Genomic DNA, 27,500 nt, shown 5'->3' with positions numbered 1-27,500 from the left:
ACTCACTACTGTAGTGGCTCTGGATAAGAGCGTCTGCTAAATGACTCACTACTGTAGTGACTCTGGATAAGAGCGTCTGCTAAATGACTCACTACTGTAGTGGCTCTGGATAAGAGCGTCTGCTAAATGACTCACTACTGTAAGACTCTGGATAAGAGAGGCTGCTAAATGACTCACTACTGTAGTGACTCTGGATAAGAGCGTCTGCTAAATGACTCACTACTGTAAGACTCTGGATAAGAGTGATGTGGATATACTCGGAATACATATCCCAAAGGAAATAAATGATCTCACTTCAATAAATTTTTATAGAAAGTTAGCAAAAATAGATAAGATCTTACTACCATGGAAAGGAAAATACCTGTCAATTTGTAGAAAAATCACTCTGATTAACTCTTTAGTATTATCCCAGTTTACCTATTTGCTTATGGTCTTGCCTACGCCTAGCGAACAGTTTTTTAAATTATATGAGAAAAAAATATTCAATTTTATTTGGAACGGCAAGCCAGACAAAATTAAAAGAGCATATTTATATAATGAATATGAATTCGGAGGACAGAAATTATTAAATATTAAAGCATTAGACCTATCACTAAAAGCTTCAGTCATACAAAAGTTATACTTAAATCCGAACTGGTTCTCAAGCAAATTAGTAAGATTGTCTCACCCAATGTTCAAGAAAGGCCTTTTTCCCTTTATTCAGATTACAACCTCTCACTTTCAGTTATTTGAAAAGGAAATCATCTCCCAAATATCACTATTTCTAAAACAAGCTATAGAAAGTTGGTTGCAATTTCAATTTAATCCTCCAGAAACGACAGAACAAATAATGCAACAAATATTGTGGTTAAATTCAAATATACTAATTGACAAAAAACCTTTATTTTTGACAGAATGTTTAAAAAAGGTATAATCTTCGTAAATGATATCATCGGTAGGACTGGTGGAGTTATGACGCACATGCAGCTAACAAAAACATATGGAAATGTCTGCTCTACCCAAAATTACAACCAAATAATTGCAGCCTTACCGCAAAAGTGGAAGAGGAAAGTGGAAGGGGGAGAAAGTAAGGAACTTGTCTGTCGGCCTTGCATTAAAGAACATAATTGGTTAAGGAAAACTGTGATAAATAAAAAAGTATATCAGTTTCACTTAAGGACCAAAGAATTGACAGCCGTCCCATATAGATTGCAACATAGTTGGGAAGAGATCTTTGACGTACCGATCCCATGGCATAGTGTTTATGAACTGACACGCAAAAACGACACCGGATTCAAAAATTAGAATCTTTCAATTTAAATTATTATATAAAAGTCTTGCTACCAATAGAATGTTATTTATATGGGGGATACAATCTTCCCAGCTCTGCAGATTTTGCTGTGAAGAGACAGAATCATTAGATCATTTGTTTTGGTTCTGTCCATTTGTAGCTTGTTTTTGGACACAGGTCCAGGAATGGCTAAAGGATTGCAATATTTACCTGGAACTAACCTTGCAGATAGCATTACTGGGTGATCTGAAAAGTCATAGTCAATCAATCAATAATATAATAATACTTTTAGCAAAAATGTTTATTTTTAATTCACAATCTGTAGAAGCAATGAGAATAGAAAGGTTCAGAACTTTTGTAAAACATCACAGTACGGTTGAAATATATATGGCAAATAGAAATCCTATATGGATGGTGTTAAGAGATAGATGGGAGGTATTTAATAGAGTTGAAGGATGGGACTAATAACAAATAACAACAAATAATAACAAAGATAGCTAATAATGTAAAGCATACTGTGTCCATAATAAGTATATAGGTTGTATGTTGGGAGCTTTTGGGAAAGAGCACAGTTAGAAAGATATGGCATATAGAAGCAAACCGGATGGACATCATGAAAATGAAAGACCAAGAGTTTAAACAATAAAGACATTTCTTGTTCACAGCCCGTTTTGCTCATATTTACCAAGGATGCCAATATTAGTAGAGGGCATCATTAGGTCATTGAGCTACAGTAGGAAAAGTCTAAACTATGTTTGTGGTTGTTCTGTAACATAATCTGTCATCCATCAATCACATCATCTTAACTAGATCAATAACGGTCAGGCTTACAGTAAAGGTCTGATGATCGTTCAATACATGGAAACTACGGTTGATAATATAATATGTGAGGTTAACTTGAAACCTGATCCATGTCTATCAGTATAGGTATCTACCGTATGAGAGAGAGAGAGAGAGGGAGAGAGAGAGAGAGAGAGAGAGAGAGAGAGAGAGAGAGAGAGAGAGAGAGAGAGAGAGAGAGAGAGAGAGAGAGAGAGAGAGAGAGAGAGAGAGAGAGAGAGAGAGAGAGAGAGAGACGAGAGAGAGAGAGAGAGAGAGAGAGAGAGAGAGAGAGAGAGAGAGAGAGAGAGAGAGAGAGAGAGAGAGAGACGAGAGAGAGAGAGAGAGAGAGAGAGAGAGAGAGAGAGAGAGAGAGAGAGAGAGAGAGAGAGAGAGAGAGAGAGAGAGAGAGAGAGAGAGAGAGAGAGATAGAGAGAGAGGGAGAGAGAGAGAGAGAGGGAGAGAGACAGAGAGAGAGAGAGAGAGAGAGAGAGAGAGAGAGAGAGAGAGAGAGAGAGAGAGAGAGAGAGAGAGAGAGAGAGAGAGAGAGAGAGAGAGAGAGAGAGAGAGAGAGAGAGGGAGAGAGATATAGAGAGGGACAGGAAGATGGAAGATAGAGAGGGAGAGGGAGAGAGGGAGAGAGAGAGAGAGAGAGAGGGAGAGAGGGAGAGAGAGACTGTGGTACACTAAGCTAAAAGCATGTTGTGTATGGATGTACTGTATAATCATGCTAAGTCCAGCCTCCATTATATTGATGGGCCTTGTGATAACTGCATCTATGTCTATCATGTACACTATATATACACAAAAGTATGTGGACACCCCTTCAAATTAGTGGATTCTGCTATTTCAGCCACACCTGTTGCTGACAGGTGTATAAAATCGAGCACACAGCCATGCAATTTCCATAGACAAACATTGGCAGTAGAATGGCCTTACTGAAGAGCTCAGTGACTTTCAACGTGGCACCATCATAGGATGCCACCTTTCCAACAGTTCAGTTGGTCAAATTTCTGCCCTGCTAAAGCTGCCCCCGGTCAACTGTAAGTGCTGTTATTGTGAAGTGGAAACGTCTAGGAGCAACAACGGCTCAGCCGCGAAGTGGTATACAACACAAGCTCACAGAACGGGACTGCCTCGGTTGAAACACTCACTACCTTGTTCCCCCCAACTGCCTCTGGAAGCAACGTTGGCACAAGATATGTTCTTCGGGAGCTTCATGAAATGGGTTTCCATCACCATACGCAATGCCAAGTGTCAGCTAGCCATTGGAAACACGTTCTCTGGAGTGATGAATCAATCACGCTTCACCATCTGGCAGTCTGGGTTTGGCGGATGCCAGGAGAACGCTACCTGCCCCAATGTATAGTGCCAACTGTAAAGTTTGGTGGAGGAGGAATAATGGTCTGAGGCTGTTTTTCATGGTTTCGGGCTAGGATCCTTAGTTCCAGTGAAGGGAAATGTTAACGCTACAGCATACAATGACATTCTAGACGATTCTGTGCTTCCAACTTTGTGGCAAAAGTTTGGGTAAGGCCCTTTCCTGTTTCAGCATGACAATGTCTCCATGCACAAAGCGAGGTCCATCCAGAAATGGTTTGTCGAGATCGGTTTTGAAGAACTTGACTGGCCTGCACAGAGCCCTGACCTCAACCCCATCGAAGACCTTTGCGATGAATTGGAACACCGACTGCGAGCCAGGCCTAATCGCCCAACATCCGTGTCCGACCTCACTAATGCTCTTGTGGGCGAATGGAAGCAAGTCCCCGCAGCAATGTTCCAACATCTAGTGGAAAGCCTTCCCAGAAGAGTGGAGGCTGTTATAGCAGCAAAGGGGGGGACCAACTCCATATTAATGCTCATGATTTTGGAATGAGATGTTCGACGAGCAGGTGTCCACATACTTTTGATGATGTAGTGTAGGTACTCTACTTTATATGAGAGAGACTGTATAGTACAATACGCTAAAAGCATGTAGATCCTTTTTCATGCGTCATTAAAGCATCATCCATTCCATTGATGGACCACTAGAGTAGAAGCCCTGTTAGACAGGAGGAAGATGATGGACAGGAGGAAGATGATGGGCTGCATCCCAAATGCACCCTAGTCCCTAAGGCCCTGGGCAAAAGTAGTGCACTTTATAAGACAGATGGACTGAGGAAAGACGGACGGACAGACCTATGAGTGTCATCCTCCATTGAACTCAATCACGTCAAAAAATACCTTTTCCGTACATCAAAAGCTGTTATTGAGTTAAACAATAAATATATATACCAGACTAAAGAGTCTGAGTAAAAGAGAGAGAGAGAGAGAGAGAGAGCCAGAGAGAGAGAGGAAGAGAGAGAGAGAGAGAGAGAGAGAGAGAGAGAGAGAGAGAGAGAGAGAGAGGAGAGAGAGAGAGAGAGAGAGAGAGAGACAGAGAGAGAGAGGTAGAGAGAGAGAGAGAGAGAGAGAGAGAGAGCCAGAGAGAGAGAGAGAGAGAGAGAGAGAGAGAGAGAGAGAGAGAGAGAGAGAGAGAGAGAGAGAGAGACAGAGAGAGACAGAGAGAGAGAGAGAGAGAGAGAGAGAGAGACAGAGAGAGATTGGGAGACAGAGAGAGACAGAGTGGGAGAGAGGTAGAGAGAGAGAGGGAGAGGCAGAGTGCAGTATAGGGAATAGGGTGTAATTTGGGACCCGCGATAGAGCATGGTTTGGATGGAAGGTGGTGTGGTAGTGCTCTCTCCTTAACTACTGTTACTGATGGACACAGAGTGCCATAATGAAACAGCTCTCCACTCAAAGCATCAAAACACTGGAACGTTAGAAGAGGACACAATCAATGGACATCCTCTTTCCTGTCTCTCCTCCCATCTGATCTGCCTTCCTCGCTAGCTGCCAAGCGCAGTCCAGGTGAGAGCCTCTGGTTGGTACTTCACTGGGCTGCACCTATACATGCAGTAACTTACATGCACGTCAATCTCCCATTGTTTTGGTATAGTAACTACCTGGAATGTATAAATTCAGGGACAGGGTTGTATTGTAACTACCTGGAATGTATAAAGTCAGGGACAGGGTTGTGGACGTTGAAGGAGGCTGCGTCTAGGTCTCTACAGATCTCCACGTTGTCTCCAGCCATGAGACGGACAGCTGCCTTGTTCTCCTCGTCAAATATACTCTTCTGGAGTGAGGCGCAGAGGAGGAGCATGAAGTCATCTAGAGAGGAGAGGAGAGGAGAGGAGAGGAGAGGAGAGGAGAGGAGAGGAGAGGAGAGGAGAGGAGAGGAGAGGAGAGGAGAGGAGAGGAGAGGAGAGGAGAGGATGTGGCAAGGGGAGGATTTAGGAAAGCATATATTATATTAGCTTCATAGCAAGTTAGTAGCTAACCAAAAGGTAGACAGAGATTGAGGCCCTGTCCATACCGATCCCATTCTATCAACCCTGTCCATACCGATCCCATTCTATCAACCCTGTCCATACCGATCCCATTCTATCAACCCTGTCCATACCAATCCCATTCTATCAACCCTGTCCATACCGATCCCATTCTATCAACCCTGTCCATACCGATCCCATTCTATCAACCCTGTCCATACCGATCCCATTCTATCAACCCTGTCCATACCAATCCCATTCTATCAACCCTGTCCATACCGATCCCATTCTATCAACCCTGTCCATACCGATCCCATTCTATCAACCCTGTCCATACCGATCCCATTCTATCAACCCTGTCCATACCGATCCCATTCTATCAACCCTGTCCATACCAATCCCATTCTATCAACCCTGTCCATACCAATCCCTAATAGACTAACAGAGCAATATGATACATACAGACAAGAAAGATTGGGTTGGGTTTGGTGTGGAAGTCAGGTAAATATAGCCACTTGATGACGTTGCCGTCCATTGCCGAGTTGGGGAACCGCCATGGGTAGTCTGAAGGGATGGAAAGCAACAACATCAAGGGCCAAATCATCAACACAGAAAATACCATACAGTTCATAACTAAGCTCAACTTAAACAAGCACATACATACATTCTCATCGACGGGGCTGTAGTGGAACAGGTTGAGAGCTTCAAGTTCCTTGGTGTCCACATCACCAACGAACTATCATGGTCCAAACACACCAAGACAGTCGTGAAGAGGGCACGACAAAGCCTATTCCCCTCAGGAGACTAAAAAGATTTGGCATGGGTCCTCAGATCCTCAAAAAATTCTACAGCTGCACCATCGAGAGCATCCTGACTGGTTGCATCACCGCCTGGTATGGCAACTGCTTGGCCTCTGACCGCAAGGCACTACAGAGGGTAGTGCGTACGGCCCAGTACATCACTGGGGCAAAGCTCCCTGCCATCCAGGACCTCTATACCAGGCGGTGTCAGAGGAAGGCCCTCAAAATTGTCAAAGACTCCAGCCACCCTAGTCATAGACTGTTCTCTCTGCTACCGCACGGCAAGCGGTACCGGAGTGCCAAGTCTAGGTCCAAAAGACTTCTCAACAGCTTCTACCCCCAAGCCATAAGACTCCTGAACAGCTAATCATGGCTACCCGGACTATTTGCACTGCCCCCCACCCCATCCTTTTTACGCTGCTGCTACTCTGTTAAGTATTTATGCATAGTCACTTTAACTCTACCCACATGTACATATTACCTCAACTACCTCAACTAGCCGGTGCCCCCGCACATTGACTATGCAACGGTACCCCCCTGTATATATAGCCTCCCTACTGTCACTTTATTTTACTGTATATATAGCCTCCCCTACTGTCACTTTATTTTACTTCTGCTCTTTTTTCTCAACACTTTTTTGTTGTTGTTTTATTCTTACTTTTTTGTTTAAAATAAATGCACTGTTGGTTAAGGGCTGTAAGTAAGCATTTCACTGTAATGTCTGCACCTGTTGTATTCGGCGCATGTGACCAATAAAATTTGATTTTGATTTGATTTGATTTGATTTGATGTAAACTGTATAACGCATAAGACATACACATAATAATAATAAGAAGAAGAAGAAGAAGAAGAAGAAGAAGAAGAAGAAGAAGAAGAAGAAGAAGAAGAAGAAGAAGAAGAAGAAGAAGAAGAAGAAGAAGAAGGAGAAGAAGAAGAAGAAGGAGAAGAAGGAGAAGAAGAAGAAGAAGAAGGAGAAGAAGGAGAAGAAGAAGAAGAAGAAGAAGAAGAAGAAGAAGAAGAAGGAGAAGAAGGAGAAGAAGAAGGAGAAGGAGAAGAAGAAGGAGAAGAAGGAGAAGAAGAAGAATAACTGTTTGTATAGTGCTGTTCAATACAAGTAACAAAGTGCTTCACATCATAAAATAATAATAAAACACAAGTACTAACACAGAAACAAAGACAGGAGGAAGGAGGAATTTAAAAAAGATAGCTAATTAAAATCGTACATTGAAATCATAAATCAAAAGCATCTTTATAAAAGTGTGTCTTCAGCAGATACTTAAAAAGAGGCACTGAGTCTGCAAGCCTGATGTCCTCTGGCAGACCATTCCAAAGTCTAGGGTCCATAATGGCAAGCCTGATGTCCTCTGGCAGACCATTCCAAAGTCTAGGGGCCCTAATGGTCTCCTTTAGTTTTCAACCTAGACTTTGGAATGGACAACAATGACCTACAAGAGGACCTCAGGCTGCGCCCTGGCAGATAAAAGATCTGAGATATAGGACGGGGCTAAACCAAGCCTTAAACGTGATTAATAACATTTAAAAATGTATCTAAAAGTGACTGGTAGCCAGTGTAGAGAAGCTAAAATAGGTGTGATATGGTTACATTTCCTGGTGCCTGTTAAAAGCAGAGCTGCAGCATTTTAAACTAACTGTAGGCGATGGAGTGATTTCTGACTGAGACAGGTATGTTTCTGACTGACACAGGTATGTTTCTGACTGACACAGGTATGTTTCTGACTGAGACAGGTATGTTTCTGACTGACACAGGTATGTTTCTGACTGAGACAGGTATGTTTCTGACTGAGACAGGTTGTCACGGATCCCCCCGGTACTGCTGCTCATTCCGTGCACCGGCTCCGGAGGTCTACGTCACCGGCTTTCTTGGCGTCACTGACATGGATCATTACCACCAACCCCGGACTGTCGTGTCTCATTACCACACCTGGTTCCCATTCCCCCTGGTTAGTATGTGTATAGATGTGCCCTCTGTTCCCCATTGTCCTTGTCCATTATTGTCCCATGGTCCGTTGGTCTCCTGAGTACCGTGTATTGTGCTCTTGTTATTACGGGTCTCGTCCCGTGTATTATTTAGAGGTTTACACCTCGCTCTTCTGTTTGGGTTACATCCCTGTGTTATATATATATATATATGTGTATATATGTGTATGTCACGCCCTGGCCTTGAGAGGCCGGTTGTCTTTAGTTGGTTTGGTCAGGCCGTGAGTATCTATGTTAGAATTTCTATGTTTAGGTTCTAGTTTTTCTAGTTCTATGTCTGGCCGGGTGTGATTCCCAATCAGAGGCAGCTGTCGCTCGTTGTCTCTGATTGGGGGATCATCCTTAGGCAGCCCACTGCCTGCTGTGTATTGTGGGATGTTGTTCCTGTTAGGCTGGTATGTGTATAGTGTGTATTGTGGGATCTTGTTCCTGTTAGTCTGGTGTGTGTATAGTGTGTATTGTGGGATGTTGTTCCTGTTAGTCTGGTGTGTGTATAGTGTGTATTGTGGGATGTTGTTCCTGTTAGTCTGGTGTGTGTATAGTGTGTGATCTTGTTCCTGTTAGTCTGGTGTGGGTATAGTGTGTATTGTTGGATCCTGTTCCTGTTAGGCTGGTGTGTGTATAGTGTGTATTGTGGGATCTTGTTCCTGTTAGGCTGGTGTGTGTATAGTGTGTATTGTGGGATCTTGTTCCTGTTAGTCTGGTGTGGGTATAGTGGGTATTGTGGGATCTTGTTCCTGTTAGTCTGGTGTGTGTATAGCCCACTGCCTGCTGTGTATTGTAGGATCTTGTTCCTGTTAGTCTGGTGTGTGTATAGCCCACTGCCTGCTGTGTATTGTGGGATCTTGTTCCTGTTAGTCTGGTGTGGGTATAGCCCATTGGACTTCACGTTACGTTGTTTCTTGTTTTGTTGAATGTTTATTTAGTTAATAAACATGTACGCTTTTCACGCTGCACCTTGGTCTGACCCGTCTCTCAACGTTCGTGACTATATATATATATATATACAGTATATACGTGTTTGTTTTGGGCTTCGTCCCCGTGGTTTGTTATGACCTTGTGTTGGGTGGAGTAATAAAAACCCCTGGTACATATTCCTGCATCAGTCTTCCTATCGTTATATAAATGTGACACGGGTATGTTTCTGACTGACACGGGTATGTTTCTGCCTGACACGGGTATGTTTCTGACTGACACGGGTATGTTTCTGACTGACACGGGTATGTTTCTGACTGACACGGGTATGTTTCTGACTGACACGGGTATGTTTCTGACTGACACGGGTATGTTTCTGACTGACACGGGTATGTTTCTGACTGACACGGGTATGTTTCTGACTGACACGGGTATGTTTCTGACTGACACGGGTATGTTTCTGACTGACACGGGTATGCTTCTGACTGACACGGGTATGCAAAGAGTTACAGTAATCTAGGCATGAGGAAATAAAAACATGTATAACTTTCTCCAGATCAGTGACTGAAATAAAGTTAGTTATATTTCTTAGATGATAAAAGCAGGATTGGACAACCCTCCTTTACGTGCAGCTCGAGGTTCAGGTCAAGGGTCAAAGAAGACACCAAGGTTTCTGGCCGTAGGCTTTACATTGGTGGACAAAATGACCAAGATTATTTACAATCTGGTTTCTAGCAATGTGGGGGGCCAAATAAAACACATTCTTATCATTAAGCTGGAGAAAAATGTCAGATATCCAACATTTGATGTCAGCAAGACCGTTGTGAAGGTTAGCTACGCTAGCTTGGTCACTGGGTCTGAAGTTTAGCTACGCTAGCTTGGTCACTGGGTCTGAAGGCTTGGTCACTGGGTCTGAAGGTTAGCTACGCTAGCTTGGTCACTGGGTCTGAAGGTTAGCTACGATAGCTTGGTCACTGGGTCTGAAGGCTTGGTCACTGGGTCTGAAGGTTAGCTACGCTAGCTTGGTCACTGGCTCTGAAGGTTAGCTACGATAGCTTGGTCACTGGGTCTGAAGGCTTGGTCACTGGGTCTGAAGGTTAGCTACGCTAGCTTGGTCACTGGCTCTGAAGGTTAGCTACGCTAGCTTGGTCACTGGGTCTGAAGGTTAGCTACGCTAGCTTGGTCACTGGGTCTGAAGGTTAGCTACGCTAGCTTGGTTACTGGGTCTGAAGTTTAGCTACGCTAGCTTGGTCACTGGGTCTGAAGGTTAGCTACGCTAGCTTGGTCACTGGGTCTGAAGGTTAGCTACGCTAGCTTAGTCACTGGGTCTGAAGGTTAGCTACGCTAGCTTGGTCACTGGGTCTGAAGGTTAGCTACGCTAGCTTGGTCACTGGGTCTGAAGGTTAGCTACGCTAGCTTGGTCACTGGGTCTGAAGGTTAGCTACGCTAGCTTGGTCACTGGGTCTGAAGGTTAGCTACGCTAGCTTGGTCACTGGGTCTGAAGGTTAGCTACGCTAGCTTGGTCACTGGGTCTGAAGGTTAGCTACGCTAGCTTGGTCACTGGGTCTGAAGGTTGGCTACGCTAGCTTGGTCACTGGGTCTGAAGGTTAGCTACGCTAGCTTGGTCACTGGGTCTGAAGGTTAGCTACGCTAGCTTGGTCACTGGGTCTGAAGGTTAGCTACGCTAGCTTGGTCACTGGGTCTGATTGGTAAATAGAGCTGCGTGTCTTCCGCATAGCAGTGAAACGGAATGTTATGATTGCAGATGATGCCACTAAGGGGAAGCATATACAGGGGAAAAAGGATGGGGCCCAGAATTGACCCCTGAGGGACACCATAGTGAATAGGTTCTGGGGACGATACTTAAACACCCATGCCCATGAGAAACGTCTGCCACATTGATATGACCTGAACCAGTCGAGGGCAATGCCGGAGATTCCCACCCACCTCTCCAGCCGGTCAACAAAGATGTTATGATCGATAGTGTGATATTGATGCTATTCTCAAATACGTTAGCAGCTTTTTGCTATTATCACAAATAGAAAAGACCCAGTTCCAAACATCCAGAGGAACCAGGTAAGGTTGTCCTCTCACCGCTTCCTCTGGCTTGTAGAGCCTCTGGCACTGAGATCCAAAAGAACTAGGATAGAGCATGCACCGGCAGCCAACAGACGGCAATTACTGACTTTCAATAAAGCAGTTTCCGTGCTGTGAAGTGAGCGGAAGCCCGACTTGAATTTTTCAAGTAATACACACACTCCCCCACCCCCCTACCTTTACAGGCTGCAGGTGGTATCCCAATGCAGACAAAGTACTGCCAGGTCAGCATACAGGCCAGGAAACAGCAGTATTTAGGCCAGATCTCAGCTATAGCTTTCCTCCTCCGTCTGCACATGACACCTATCAGAGAGAAGGCATGCAGCATGGCATAGAAATCCATACGCTGGCCAATCACATTCACCGCCAGTAGGAAGCATGTCTAGAGGAGGAAGAGAGAGAGAGAGAGGGAGAGGGAGAGGGAGGGAAGGAGGGAGGGAGGGAGGGAGGGAGAGAGAGAGGGAAGGAGGGAGGGAGGGAGACAGAGAGAGAGGGAGGGAGGGAGGGAGACAGAGAGAGAGGAAGAGAGAGAGGGAAGGAGGGAGGGAGGGAGAGAGAGGGGGGAGACAGAGAGAGAGGAAGAGAGAGAGAGGGGAAGGAGGGAGGGAGGGAGGGAGGGAGGGAGAGGGAGGGAAGGAGAGAGAGAGGGAGGGAGGGAGGGAGAGAGAGGGAGGGAGGAGAGAGAGGGAGGGAGGGAGGGAGAGAGAGAGAGGGAGGGAGGGAGGGAGGGAGGGAGAGAGAGAGAGAGAGAGAGAGGGAGGGAGAGAGAGAGAGAGAGAGAGAGGGAAGGAGGGAGGGAGGGAGAGGGAGGGAGGGAGGGAGAGAGAGGGAAGGAGGGAGGGAGGGAGAGAGAGAGAGAGAGAGAGAGAGGGAGGGAGGGAGGGAGGGAGGGAGGGGGGAGACAGAGAGAGAGAGAGCGAGAGAGAGAGAGAGAGAGAGAGAGAGAGAGCGCAGAGAGAAAGAGAAAGAGAGAGAGAGAGAGAGAGAGAGAGAGAGAGAGAGAGAGAGAGAGAGAGAGAGAGAGAGAGAGAGATTAGAGATTGTGACATGATATTGATGTTATTCTCAAATACATTAGCAGCTTTTTGCTATTATTACAAATAGACAAGACACAGCCCAAGTGATCTCTAGGAATATAATGGTTTCCACCTACCTCCAGCCCAAACTTGTAGAAGAAGTAGTTGATGAAGTACTTGGCACAGTTGACGATGCCGTTGTCGAGGTGTTGCCGTGTGATGTCATGGAAGATGATGCGAGTGGCGGGCGCGGTGAGCTTGTTCCTCAGCCTGTAGGACTGCTGGTGACGGTAGATGGTCACCTCAAACACCAGCATGGCCAACATCAGTAGGTTGTTCTGGAGGAGGAGAGGAGAGGAGATGATAGGAGAGGAGGGGAGGATGAGAGGAGAGGAGAGGAGAGGTGGAGAGAGGAGGAGGATGAGGAGAGGAGGAAGAAAGGAGAGAGGAGGAGAGGAGAGGAGGAGAGAGGAGGAGAGGAGAGCGGTGGAGAGGAGAGGAGAGGGGAGGAGAGAGGAGGATGAGGAGAGGAGGAGAGGAGGAGAGGAGGAGAGGAGGAGGATGAGGAAAGAGGATGAGAGGAGAGGAGAGGGGGGAGTGGAGGAGAGGAGAGGATAGGAGGTAGAATATAATAGATCCCTTATTGACCAACTGTTATTTTTGTTGTCACAGTACTGACTCAGTTCATAGAGGTAGATGTTCAGTGTAGCCCTGACTCACAGGCTGGTCCTTCTAGCCCTGACTCACAGGCTGGTCCTTCTAGCCCTGACTCACAGGCTGGTCCTTCTAGCCCTGACTCACAGGCTAGTCCTTCTAGCCCTGACTCACAGGCTGGTCCTTCTAGCCCTGACTCACAGGCTGGTCCTTCTAGCCCTGACTCACAGGCTGGTCCTTCTAGCCCTGACTCACAGGCTAGTCCTTCTAGCCCTGACTCACAGGCTGGTCCTTCTAGCCCTGACTCACAGGCTGGTCCTTCAGCCCTGACTCACAGGCTGGTCCTTCTAGCCCTGACTCACAGGCTGGTCCTTCTAGCCCTGACTCACAGGCTGGTCCTTCTAGCCCTGACTCACAGGCTGGTCCTTCTAGCCCTGACTCACAGGCTGGTCCTTCTAGCCCTGACTCACAGGCTGGTCCTTCCAGACAGATAATCAAAGGTTAGTCTCTCCCAACATCCTGGGTTCCGAGATTTATCAAAGGCAGATTAAGGTAAAACTATGACTTTTCTATCTTGTTTGATAACTCTTTCCTTTGTTTGCATGCCCCATTCTGATGCTATACTATTTGAATATCTTGCTAGATAAATAGACATTAGCTCACCCTGAGGTTCTCCAGCAGAGGGTTGAACTTGTTGAGTCCGACCCAGTTGGACGGGTCTACTGGCTCCTTGTACAGTAGAGAGTCTTTCATCTCTTCTCTCTGTTTCTCTGTGTAATTCATTGGCTGGGGAGGAACAGGAGTCAGAACAGGAGTTGTCATACTTATGGTTACAGCCTTCTTGGTATCTATTTCCAGTAGACTGAATAAGTATGTTTACATTTGAATAAGTATGTTTAAATATCTTTGGCTGAGCCTTTCGCTCGAGGACCTGAATTGAGAAACTCTACTTTTAGTACCTACTCTCTAAGACTGAAACCAATCAATCAATTGACCCCACCCACCCATCCAATCAATCAATTGACCCCACCCACCCATCCACCAATCAACCAGCCAACCAACCAATCCACCCACCCACCAACCAACCAACCAATCCACCCACCCACCAACCGACCCACCAATCCACCCACCCACCCACCCACTCGCACAACAACCCACCCACCAACCAACCAACCCACCAACCCATCCACCCACCAATCCACCCACCCACCCACCCACACAACAACCCACCCACCAACCAACCAACCCACCAATCCACCCACCCACCAACCGACCCACCAATCCACCCACCCACCCAGCCACCCACACAACAACCCACCAACCAACCCACCAATCCACCCACCCACCAACCGACCCACCAATCCACCCACCCACCCACCCACCCACCCACACAACAACCCACCCACCAACCAACCAACCCACCAATCCACCCACCCACCCACACAACAACCCACCCACCAACCGACCCACCAACCCACCCACCCACCAACCCGACCCACCAATCCACCCACCCACCCACCCACCCACACAACAACCCACCCACCAATCCACCCACACAACAACCCACCAACCAACCCACCAACCCACCCACCCACCAACCAATCCACCAACCCACCAACCAATCCACCCACCCACACAACAACCCACCAACTGACCCACCAACCCACCCACCAACCAATCCACCAACCCACCCACCCATCCACCCACCCACCCACCCACCCACCCACCAACCCACCAATCCCTACTCACCATGGAGCAGTTCTCAGAGTAAGAGGCAGGGTCTATAGATTCCAGCTGGTACAACATCTTACAGACGATGACGACACAGGTCCAGACTGTACAGATACAGGAGGCCCGGGGTCTGAACTGACTGAAGGGCAGAGCGAAGGCCCAGCACGCCACCAACACGTAGTTGAACAACGACACCTGCCAGAGACATTACACATCAACCTCCAAGGGTACATAGGCTTCAGCTCAGTGAGCTAACACAGTCTTGTGGCATGCAAGAAATGTAACTTTTGCTTTCTTGGCCAGGTTTTCCTCGAAAAATAGATGATCATCTCCAGGGACTTCCTGGTTAAATAAAGGATAAATGAATCAACAGAATAGTTAGAGCGTTACCTCTTTGACAGAGACCAGTATGATGTATGAAGAGACGATCTTGATGATGTGTATCTCCAGGAGCCACCAGATGAAGAGCTGCAGCTTGTGGAAGTATTCCAGGAACTTGAGGAACAGCACAGTCAGACGGTCCATCACCAGGTGCCACTTATTCTTTAGATCTGACAGCAACAGGACGAGACAGGAAGCAGTCAGTCAGCCAATCAGTCAGTCAATCAGCCCGTCAGTCAGCCCGTCAGTCAGCCAGTAGTCAGCCAGTCAATCAGCCCGTCAGTCAGCCCGTCAGCCCGTCAGTCAGCCAGTCAATCTGCCCGTTAGCCAATCAGTCAGTCAGCCAGTCAATCAGCCAGTCAATCAGCCCGTCAGTCAGCCAGTCAGCCCGTCAGTCAGCCAGTCAATCTGCCCGTTAGCCAATCAGTCAGTCAGCCAGCCAGTCAGCCCGTCAGTCAGCCAGTCAGCCCGTCAGTCAGCCAGTCAATTAGCCCGCCAGTCAGCCAGTCAATCAGCCCGCCAGTCAGCCAGTTAGCCAGCCAGTCAGCCAGTCAATCAGCTCATCAGCCAGCCAGCCAGTCAATCAGCCCGTCAGTCAATCAGCCCGCCAGTCAGTCAGCCAGCCAGTCAGTCAGCCAGCCATCAGCCAGCCAGCCATCAGCCAGTCAATCAGTCAGCCAGCCAGTCAGCCAGCCATCAGCCAGTCAATCAGTCAGCCAGTCAGCCAGACCAGGAAGCAGCCATGTTTATATATTGAACAGAACGGTGTGGCTCTGTCTCAAATAACACCTAATCCATAATAGTAAAGACCGAAGGCTAATCAGAAATGACCCCATATTCCCCCATATAGTGGACTACCTTTGACGAGAGCTGCAAAACCTGGTCAAAATGTATGGCATGCCGAACATTATGGCATGAGGAAGAACATAACAAAGAAGTATGTTCTGTGTTCCTGAGATAGTCTGTTCTATATTCTATATTCTATATGTTCTGTGTTCTGTGTACCTGAGGTAGTGTTTTCTGTGGAGGGCTCTGGCTCAGTTCCCACCCTGCAGTCGCCACTCTCCCCTGGGCCTGCACTGGATTGAATGTTGAATGACTGATGCAGGTTTATAGACTGATGGAGTCCTCCTTTCTGCGTCATCCCCCCATCCTTCTCCTTCTTCAGGGTTCCCTCCTTCTCGTCCTCCACCCGTCTCACTCCTTCTCCAGAAGAGAGCATGGTGATGTCAGCCAGGCTTCCATCCTGGTGTACCAATCTGGGGCGGGAGACAGGGTTTAGATTGACAACAACACACACACACACCGACAGACCCTCATACAGTATCAAGCAGATGTTAGGATGGGAGTGTATCCAGAGAGAGAGAGAGAGAGAGAGAGAGAGAGAGAGAGAGAGAGAGAGAGAGAGAGAGAGAGAGAGAGAGAGAGAGAGAGAGAGAGAGAGAGAGAGAGAGAGAGAGAGAGAGAGAGAGAGAGAGAGAGAGAGAGAGAGAGAGAGAGAGAGAGAGAGAGAGAGAGAGAGAGAAAAATCGACAGACACAGTGTAGGTCGGAGGTCAATAGGTTGGTGCTAAGATGCTACTAGATGCTACAGAAGACCAGGGGACAGTTTTAGGGAGAGGATTGGTTTTGAAGAGGAAGGTGCTACAAGGGAAGGGCGAGTCTTGGAGTGTTTTAATACTCATTCAGGACATGCTTGAAATAAGAGGTGTTTTTTCAGGAGTGGATTGGCTTTGAGGATAACAGTGGTTTTTCAGGAGAGTGGATTGGCTTTGATGATAACAGTGGTTTTTCAGGAGAGTGGATTGGATTTGAGGGTAACAGTGGTTTTTCAGGAGAGTGGGTTGGCTTTGAGGGTAACAGTGGTTTTTCAGGAGAGTGGATTGGTGAACAAGATGGTTCCCACGGAGAAGGGTGACATCTTAGGAGTTCCAACCCAACTTTTTTCATGTTTATCTTGACTTTTATTGTACAGAAAGTTCCTAGTATTATCACATATGACCGCCAAGTACTTCTGGACATCAGATGGACAGTTACTAACCACTGTTCATACCGAACGGCGCTCTCCAGTTACTAACCTCTGTTCATACCGAACGGCGCTCTCCAGTTACTAACCTCTGTTCATACCGAACGGCGCTCTCCAGTTACTAACCACTGTTCATACCGAACGGCGCTCTCCAGTTACTAACCACTGTTCATACCAGACGGCGCTCTCCAGTTACTAACCACTGTTCATACCGAACGGCGCTCTCCAGTTACTAACCACTGTTCATACCGAACGGCGCTCTCCAGTTACTAACCACTGTTCATACCGGACGGCGCTCTCCAGTTACTAACCACTGTTCATACCGAACGGCGCTCTCCAGTTACTAACCTCTGTTCATACCGAACGGCGCTCTCCAGTTACTAACCACTGTTCATACCCGAACGGCGCTCTACAGTTACTAACCACTGTTCATACCGAACGGCGCTCTCCAGTTACTAACCACTGTTCATACCGGACGGCGCTCTCCAGTTACTAACCACTGTTCATACCGAACGAGCGCTCTCCAGTTACTAACCACTGTTCATACCGAACGGCGCTCTCCAGTTACTAACCACTGTTCATACCGAACGACGCTCTCCAGTTACTAACCTCTGTTCATACCGAACGGCGCTCTCCAGTTACTAACCACTGTTCATACCGAACGGCGCTCTCCAGTTACTAACCACTGTTCATACCAGACGGCGCTCTCCAGTTACTAACCACTGTTCATACCCGAACGGCGCTCTCCAGTTACTAACCACTGTTCATACCGAACGGCGCTCTCCAGTTACTAACCACTGTTCATACCGGCACGGCGCTCTCCAGTTACTAACCACTGTTCATACCCGAACGGCGCTCTCCAGTTACTAACCTCTGTTCATACCGAACGGCGCTCTCCAGTTACTAACCACTGTTCATACCGAACGGCGCTCTACAGTTACTAACCACTGTTCATACCGAACGGCGCTCTCCAGTTACTAACCACTGTTCATACCGGACGGCGCTCTCCAGTTACTAACCACTGTTCATACCGAACGGCGCTCTCCAGTTACTAACCACTGTTCATACCGAACGGCGCTCTCCAGTTACTAACCACTGTTCATACGAACGACGCTCTCCAGTTACTAACCACTGTTCATACCGAACGGCGCTCTCCAGTTACTAACCTCTGTTCATACCGAACGGCGCTCTCCAGTTACTAACCACTGTTCATACCGAACGGCGCTCTCCAGTTACTAACCACTGTTCATACCGAACGGCGCTCTCCAGTTACTAACCACTGTTCATACCGAACGGCGCTCTCCAGTTACTAACCTCTGTTCATACCCGAACGACGCTCTCCAGTTACTAACCACTGTTCATACCCGAACGACGCTAAACAGTTACTAACCACTGTTCATACCGAACGGCGCTCTCCAGTTACTAACCACTGTTCATACCGAACGACGCTCTCCAGTTACTAACCACTGTTCATACCGAACGGCGCTCTCCAGTTACTAACCTCTGTTCATACCGAACGGCGCTCTCCAGTTACTAACCACTGTTCATACCGAACGGCGCTCTCCAGTTACTAACCACTGTTCATACCGAACGGCGCTCTCCAGTTACTAACCTCTGTTCATACCGAACGGCGCTCTCCAGTTACTAACCACTGTTCATACCGAACGGCGCTCTCCAGTTACTAACCACTGTTCATACCGAACGGCGCTCTCCAGTTACTAACCACTGTTCATACCGGACGGCGCTCTCCAGTTACTAACCACTGTTCATACCGAACGGCGCTCTCCAGTTACTAACCTCTGTTCATACCGGACCCTATTGTTTTCGGGCTTCCAACACGCTGTAGACGTGGCACGAGGTGGAATCTTGGTGAAAATGAGACAAAGACGAAACCGAACGGCGCTCCCCTCCGTTCAATTGGCAAATGTCCAGTGTCTCCAGAATAAGATGGATCGTCTTTGTTCAAGAATCTCCTATCAGAGAGACTTGAAAAGCTGCAATATTATATACGTCTTACTGAAACGTGGCTGGATGATGACGCTATGCACGTGGTACCGGGTGGATTCTCCATGCAGCGGCAGGATCGTACAGCGGCAGGATCGTACAGCGGCGTGTGCTGATTCAAGTGTGAAGGAAATCTCAAGCTTGTGTTACCTCATGGTAAGCTGAAGACCCTTTTATCTACCAAGAGAATTCTCATCTGTAATTATCACGGCTGTCTACATCCCTCCCCAAACCAACACCACTCTGGCACTCAACGAACTGTACGGGTCCATAAATAAACAAGAAACCGCTCACCCAGAAGCAGCTGGTGGGCAGAGACTTTAAAATAATATAATATGCCATTTAGCAGACGCTTTTATCCAAAGCGACTTACAGTCATGCGTGCATACATTTTTGTGTATGGGTGGTCCCGGGGATCGAACCCACTACCTTGGCGTTACAAGCGCCGTGCTCTACCAGCTGAGCTACAGAGGACCACATTAACGAGGGAGACTTAAAACCGTCCTACCTCGCTTCTACCAACACGTCTCCTGCGCCACTAGGGCGCTACAACTCTAGAACACTTTTATTCTACCCACAGAAACGCAGACAAGGCCCTCCCTCGTCTTCCCTTCGGCAAATCTAACCATGACTCCATTCTCCTGCTTCCTGTTTACAAACAAAAGCTCAAACAGGAAGTCCCAGTGATGCGCTCAATGCGGAAGTGGTCGGATGAAGCAGAAGCGAGGCTACAAGACTGTTTTGCTAGTACAGACTGGAATATGTTTCCGGGATTCATCCTATAGCATTGAGGAGTTCACCACAACAGACAGGCTTCATCAATAAGTGCATAGACAATGTCATCCACACAGAGACTATAAGAACGTATCAGAACCAAAAACCATGGATTACAGGCAACATCCGCGCTGAGCTAAAGGCTGGAGCTACCGTTTACAAGGACCGGGACACGGACACATACAAGAAATCGCTACGACCTCCGAAGAGACATCAAACATGAAAAAGGACAATATATGAGGAAGGTGGAAATCCTACGCCCGACGTATGTGGCAGGGATTCCAGACGATAACAGATTACAAAGGGAAACGCAGCCACGAGCTGCCCATCGACGCAGAACTCCCGAACCAACTAAATGCCTTTTATGCTTGCTTCAAGGAATATAACACTGTGCCTTGTGTGAAAGCCCCTGTTTTTCCAGATGACTGTGTGATCTCGCTCTCTGTGGCCGATGTGAGCAAAACGTTTAAACAGGTTAACAGTCATAAGGCCAGAATACCAGGACGCTTTGCGGTCAAGGGCGGTGCAATTGCCATACCAAGCGGTGATGCAGCCAGTCAAGATGCTATCGATGGTGCAGCTGTAGAACTGGCTTTGACATTAACAGTGGTTTTTCAGGAGAGTAGATTGTCCCTAGAATTTCTAAGCAAACAGCTGGAGGCAGTGCTTTCTCTTATAGAGCTCCATTTTTATGGAATGGTCTGCCTATCCACGTGAGAGACGCAGACTCGGTCTCAACCTTTAAGTCTATACTGAAGACTCGTCTCTTCAGTAGGTCATATGATTGAGTGTAGTCTGGCCCCGGGGTGCGAAGGTGAACGGAAAGGCACTGGAGTGACAAACCGCCCTTGCTGTCTCTGCCTGGCCGGTTCCCGTCTCTCCCTTGGGATTCTCTGCCTCTGACCCTATTACGGGGGCTGATTCACTGGCTTAATGGTGCTTTCCATGCTGTCCCTAGGAGGGGTGCATCACTTCAGTGGGTTGAGTCACAGACGTGATCTTCCTGTCCGGTTTGTCATCCCCTCGGGCTCGTGCAGTGGAGGAGATCTTCCTGGGCTATACTCAGCCTTGTCTCAGGGTAGTAGGTTGGTGGTCTGTTGATATCCCTCTGGTGGTGTGGGGGCTCTGCCTTGGCAAAGTGGGTGGGGTTATATCCTGCCTGGTTGGCCCTGTCCGGGGGTATCGTCGGATGGGGCCCCAGTGTCTCCCGACTCCCCCCTGTCTCAGCCTCCAGTATCTACGCTGCAATAGTCTATGTGCCGGGGGGCTAGGGTCAGTCTGTTATATCTGGTGTTATTCTCCTGTCTTATCCGGTGTCCTGTGTGAATTTAAGTATGCTCCCTATAATTCTCTCTCTCTCCCTCTTTAGGTTTCATCCTAGGTTCCTGCCTTTCTAGGGAGTTTTTCCTACCCACCGTGCTTCTACATCTGCATTGCTTGCTGTTTGGGGTTTTAGGCTGGGTTTCTGTATAGCACTTTGCGGCATCTGCTGATGTAAAAATGTCTTTATAAATAAATTTGATTGATTGATAGATAGATTGGGTTTGAGGTTAACAGTAGAGATGAGTAATCCAAGAGAGCACTTCAAGGCAGAAACAAAAATATGAAATGAAGAACAGAAAAGATTCACCTCCGTTTCTTCCATGACCTGTGAAAGAAAACCATTCAGTGGATCATTAAACCAAACCAACAGGGCTGTAGGAGCAAACCGTTTCAGTGGGAAGGTAGGTACCAGATGTAACCAGTGTGAAATGGCTAGCTAGTTAGCGGTGCGCGCAAGTAGCGTTTCAATCGGTGACGTCACTCGCTCTGAGACCTTGAAGTAGTTGTTTCCCTTGCTCTGCAAGGGGCCGTGGCTTTTGTGGAGCGACGGGTAACGGTGCTTCGGAGGGTGACTGTTGTCGAAGTGTGCAGAGTGGTCCCTGGTTCAAGCCCAGGTAGGGGCAAGGAGAGGGACGGAAGCAACACTGTTACACAGAGCAGGGAAAGACAGGGCTGTAGGAGCAAACCGTCTCAGAGGGAAGGTAGGTACCAGAGTAGGGGGCTGTTCAGAAGCTAGGAGGACTGGAGGTATAGAGGATGGAGAGATGATGGAGCGATGGAGAGGAGAAGTTGACTGAGGAAGAGGAAGGTAAGTCAAACAATGGTGGGAGGTGAGGGAGAGATGAGGGAGGGAACAGAAAGCAGGCAGTTACCCACCTATTCATGATCAGATACATACGGCCACTGACTTTAGCATGACTGTGTAGGAATGGAGTGATGGCAGAGGAGGAAGAGAGATGGCAGAGGAGGAAGAGAGATGGCAGCAGGTTAGAGAGATGACAGATGGCAGCAGGTTAGAGAGATGACAGATGGCAGCAGGTTAGAGAGATGACAGATGGCAGCAGGTTAGAGAGATGACAGATGGTAGCAGGTTAGAGAGACGACAGATGGCAGCAGGTTAGAGAGACGACAGATGGCAGCAGGTTAGAGAGACGACAGATGGCAGCAGGTTAGAGAGATGACAGATGGCAGCAGGTTAGAGAGATGACAGATGGTAGCAGGTTAGAGAGACGACAGATGGCAGCAGGTTAGAGAGACGACAGATGGCAGCAGGTTAGAGAGACGACAGATGGCAGCAGGTTAGAGAGACGACAGATGGTAGCAGGTTAGAGAGACGACAGATGGCAGCAGGTTAGAGAGACGACAGATGGTAGCAGGTTAGAGAGACGACAGATGGCAGCAGGTTAGAGAGATGACAGATGGCAGCAGGTTAGAGAGATGACAGATGGTAGCAGGTTAGAGAGACGACAGATGGTAGCAGGTTAGAGAGACGACAGATGGCAGCAGGTTAGAGAGACGACAGATGGTAGCAGGTTAGAGAGACTCGACAGATGGCAGCAGGTTAGAGAGATGACAGATGGCAGCAGGTTAGAGATGACAGATGGTAGCAGGTTAGAGAGACGACAGATGGCAGCAGGTTAGAGAGACGAGAAGAGGCAGGATGATAAGCAAGAAGGAAATGGATGAGACCAACGACTACCACAGAGACTATCACACAGACTAACAGACTACCACATAAACTACCACATAGACTACCAGACTACCACACAGACTACCACACAGACTACCAGACTACCACACAGACTACCAGACTACCACACAGACCACCACACAGACTACCAGACTACCACACAGACTACCACACAGACTACCAGACTACCGCACAGACTACCAGACTACCGCACAGACTACCAGACTACCACACAGACTACCACTCAGACTACCAGACTACCGCACAGACTACCACACAGACTACCAGACTACCACACAGACCACCACTCAGACTACCAGACTACCACACAGACTACCACTCAGACTACCAGACTACCACACAGACTACCACTCAGACTACCAGACTACCACACAGACTACCACTCAGACTACCAGACTACCACACAGACTACCACTCAGACTACCAGACTACCGCACAGACCACCACTCAGACTACCAGACTACCACACAGACTACCAGACTACCACTCAGACTACCAGACTACCACACAGACCACCACTCAGACTACCAGACTACCACACAGACCACCACTCAGACTACCAGACTACCACACAGACTACCACTCAGACTACCAGACTACCACACAGACTACCACTCAGACTACCAGACTACCACACAGACTACCACTCAGACTACCAGACTACCACTCAGACTACCACACAGACTACCAGACTACCGCACAGACTACCACACAGACTACCAGACTACCACACAGACTACCAGACTACCACTCAGACTACCACTCAGACTACCAGACTACCACTCAGACTACCACTCAGACTACCAGACTACCGCACAGACTACCACACAGACTACCAGACTACCACACAGACTACCAGACTACCGCACAGACTACCAGACTACCACAGACTACCACTCAGACTACCAGACTACCACACAGACTACCACACAGACTACCAGACTACCACACAGACTACCACACAGACTACCAGACTACCACACAGACTACCACTCAGACTACCAGACTACCGCACAGACTACCACACAGACTACCAGACTACCACACAGACTACCAGACTACCACACAGACCACCACTCAGACTACCAGACTACCACACAGACTACCACTCAGACTACCAGACTACCACACAGACTACCACTCAGACTACCAGACTACCACACAGACTACCACACAGACTACCAGACTACCACACAGACTACCAGACTACCGCACAGACTACCAGACTACCACACAGACTACCACTCAGACTACCAGACTACCGCACAGACTACCACACAGACTACCAGACTACCACACAGACTACCACTCAGACTACCAGACTACCACACAGACTACCACTCAGACTACCAGACTACCACACAGACTACCACTCAGACTACCAGACTACCACACAGACTACCACACAGACTACCAGACTACCACTCAGACTACCAGACTACCACACAAGACTACCACACAGACTACCAGACTACCACACAGACTACCAGACTACCGCACAGACTACCAGACTACCACACAGACTACCACTCAGACTACCAGACTACCGACAGACTACCACACAGACTACCAGACTACCACACAGACTACCAGACTACCACTCAGACTACCAGACTACCACACAGACTACCACTCAGACTACCAGACTACCACACAGACTACCACTCAGACTACCAGACTACCACACAGACTACCACACAGACTACCAGACTACCACACAGACTACCACTCAGACTACCAGACTACCACACAGACTACCACTCAGACTACCAGACTACCACACAGACTACCACACAGACTACCAGACTACCACACAGACTACCACTCAGACTACCAGACTACCACACAGACTACCACACAGACTACCAGACTACCACACAGACTACCAGACTACCACTCAGACTACCAGACTACCACACAGACCACCACTCAGACTACCAGACTACCACACACAGACTACCACTCAGACTACCAGACTACCACACAGACTACCACTCAGACTACCAGACTACCACACAGACTACCACCAGACTACCAGACTACCACACAGACTACCACTCAGACTACCAGACTACCGCACAGACTACCACTCAGACTACCAGACTACCACACAGACTACCACTCAGACTACCAGACTACCGCACAGACTACCACTCAGACTACCAGACTACCACTCAGACTACCACACAGACTACCAGACTACCACTCAGACTACCAGACTACCACTCAGACTACCAGACTACCACTCAGACTACCACTCAGACTACCAGACTACCACTCAGACTACCACTCAGACTACCAGACTACCACTCAGACTACCAGACTACCACTCAGACTACCAGACTACCGCACAGACTACCACTCAGACTACCAGACTACCACACAGACTACCACTCAGACTACCAGACTACCACACAGACTACCAGACTACCACTCAGACTACCAGACTACCACTCAGACTACCAGACTACCACTCAGACTACCAGACTACCACTCAGACTACCAGACTACCACTCAGACTACCAGACTACCACACAGACTACCAGACTACCACACAGACTACCAGACTACCACTCAGACTACCAGACTACCACTCAGACTACCAGACTACCACTCAGACTACCAGACTACCACTCAGACTACCAGACTACCACTCAGACTACCAGACTACCACACAGACTACCACTCAGACTACCAGACTACCACTCAGACTACCAGACTACCACTCAGACTACCAGACTACCACTCAGACTACCAGACTACCACACAGACTACCACTCAGACTACCAGACTACCACTCAGACTACCAGACTACCACTCAGACTACCAGACTACCACTCAGACTACCAGACTACCACTCAGACTACCAGACTACCACTCAGACTACCAGACTACCACTCAGACTACCAGACTACCACTCAGACTACCAGACTACCACTCAGACTACCAGACTACCACTCAGACTACCAGACTACCACTCAGACTACCAGACTACCACTCAGACTACCAGACTACCACTCAGACTACCAGACTACCACTCAGACTACCAGACTACCACTCAGACTACCAGACTACCACACAGACCACCACACAGACTACCAGACTACCACTCAGACTACCACACAGACTACCAGACTACCACACAGACCACCACACAGACTACCAGACTACCACTCAGACTACCAGACTACCACTCAGACTACCAGACTACCACACAGACTACCAGACTACCACTCAGACTACCACTCAGACTACCAGACTACCACACAGACTACCACTCAGACTACCAGACTACCACTCAGACTACCAGACTACCACACAGACTACCAGACTACCACTCAGACTACCAGACTACCACTCAGACTACCAGACTACCACACAGACTACCACTCAGACTACCAGACTACCACACAGACTACCACTCAGACTACCAGACTACCACACAGACTACCACTCAGACTACCAGACTACCACTCAGACTACCAGACTACCACTCAGACTACCAGACTACCACTCAGACTACCAGACTACCACTCAGACTACCAGACTACCACTCAGACTACCAGACTACCACTCAGACTACCACTCAGACTACCAGACTACCACTCAGACTACCAGACTACCACTCAGACTACCAGACTACCACACAGACTACCACTCAGACTACCAGACTACCACTCAGACTACCAGACTACCACACAGACTACCAGACTACCACTCAGACTACCAGACTACCACTCAGACTACCAGACTACCACACAGACTACCAGACTACCACTCAGACTACCAGACTACCACACAGACTACCACTCAGACTACCAGACTACCACTCAGACTACCACACAGACTACCAGACTACCACACAGACTACCACTCAGACTACCACACAGACTACCAGACTACCACACAGACTACCAGACTAAAACACAGACCGCCACATAGACTACCAGACCACCACAGAGACCACTACAGACACTACCACACAGACCACTAGAGTTTCAGCATTTCTCAGTGTGAAAGAAAACACCAAATGAGGTAGTTATAATGACAGCATGATATCAGAACCCCAGACCACCCAGTGAATCCTAGACCACCCAGTGAATCCTAGACCACCCAGTGAATCCCAGGACACAAACCTGTAAAAATGAGTTAAACCATTGCTGGGTTCAGAGCCAGTCACCCAGCTCACCTTTAGATTCTGCCATAAACTCATGTTAGAGCCCCAAACTAATGCGTAGACTTTAGCTCAGTGGGTTAACACAGTCTAGAGACATAGCAGGGTTCAAACCCCCCAGTCAGCTCCATCTGTAGATGGTGCTGAAACTCATATTAGCTCTCCACGATTAATGCCTAGGCTTTAGCTCAGTGGGCTAACGTAACGCATGGTTCAAATCCCTGATCTGTCACTCAGTCTCACCTGTAGATGGCGCTGTCCTGTTTTTGGGCCACAGCCTTCAGGTCAGTGAGCAGGAGGAAGCGGTCGTGGAAGTAGTGGAAGGTGGAGGATACACACTAGGAGGAAGGAGGTGGGGATGAAGATGCGTGTGAAGAGCATCGGTACAGAGAACCGCTCTAACCCCAGGTCCTTCAGTCTGAAGAGAAGAGAGAGAGAGAGATATCACTCAACAAAGG

The 27,500-nt window shown here is 48.1% G+C and overlaps 1 protein-coding gene across 1 annotated transcript in view; it reads right to left on the bottom strand.

Moving 5' to 3' along the window:
• Positions 1-27,500, bottom strand: part of LOC121581626 (piezo-type mechanosensitive ion channel component 2-like) — a 107,776-nt gene that overhangs the window by 79,914 nt on the left and 362 nt on the right. Inside the window, exons 2-10 of the mRNA XM_045224922.1 lie at positions 27,286-27,380; positions 16,037-16,290; positions 15,041-15,201; positions 14,669-14,845; positions 13,583-13,705; positions 12,403-12,603; positions 11,427-11,631; positions 5,902-6,003; positions 5,116-5,281 (exon numbers count right to left, since the gene is read on the bottom strand). Of these exons, the coding sequence (XP_045080857.1) occupies positions 5,116-5,281; positions 5,902-6,003; positions 11,427-11,631; positions 12,403-12,603; positions 13,583-13,705; positions 14,669-14,845; positions 15,041-15,201; positions 16,037-16,290; positions 27,286-27,380 (1,484 nt within the window). The remainder of the gene's footprint in view (positions 1-5,115; positions 5,282-5,901; positions 6,004-11,426; positions 11,632-12,402; positions 12,604-13,582; positions 13,706-14,668; positions 14,846-15,040; positions 15,202-16,036; positions 16,291-27,285; positions 27,381-27,500) is intronic.

This window comes from Coregonus clupeaformis, chromosome 14, assembly GCF_020615455.1.
Source record: "Coregonus clupeaformis isolate EN_2021a chromosome 14, ASM2061545v1, whole genome shotgun sequence".
Lineage (NCBI taxonomy): Eukaryota > Metazoa > Chordata > Actinopteri > Salmoniformes > Salmonidae > Coregonus > Coregonus clupeaformis.
The sequence above is the reverse complement of the archived record's forward strand: the minus strand, read 5'-3'. Positions and strand labels throughout refer to the sequence as shown.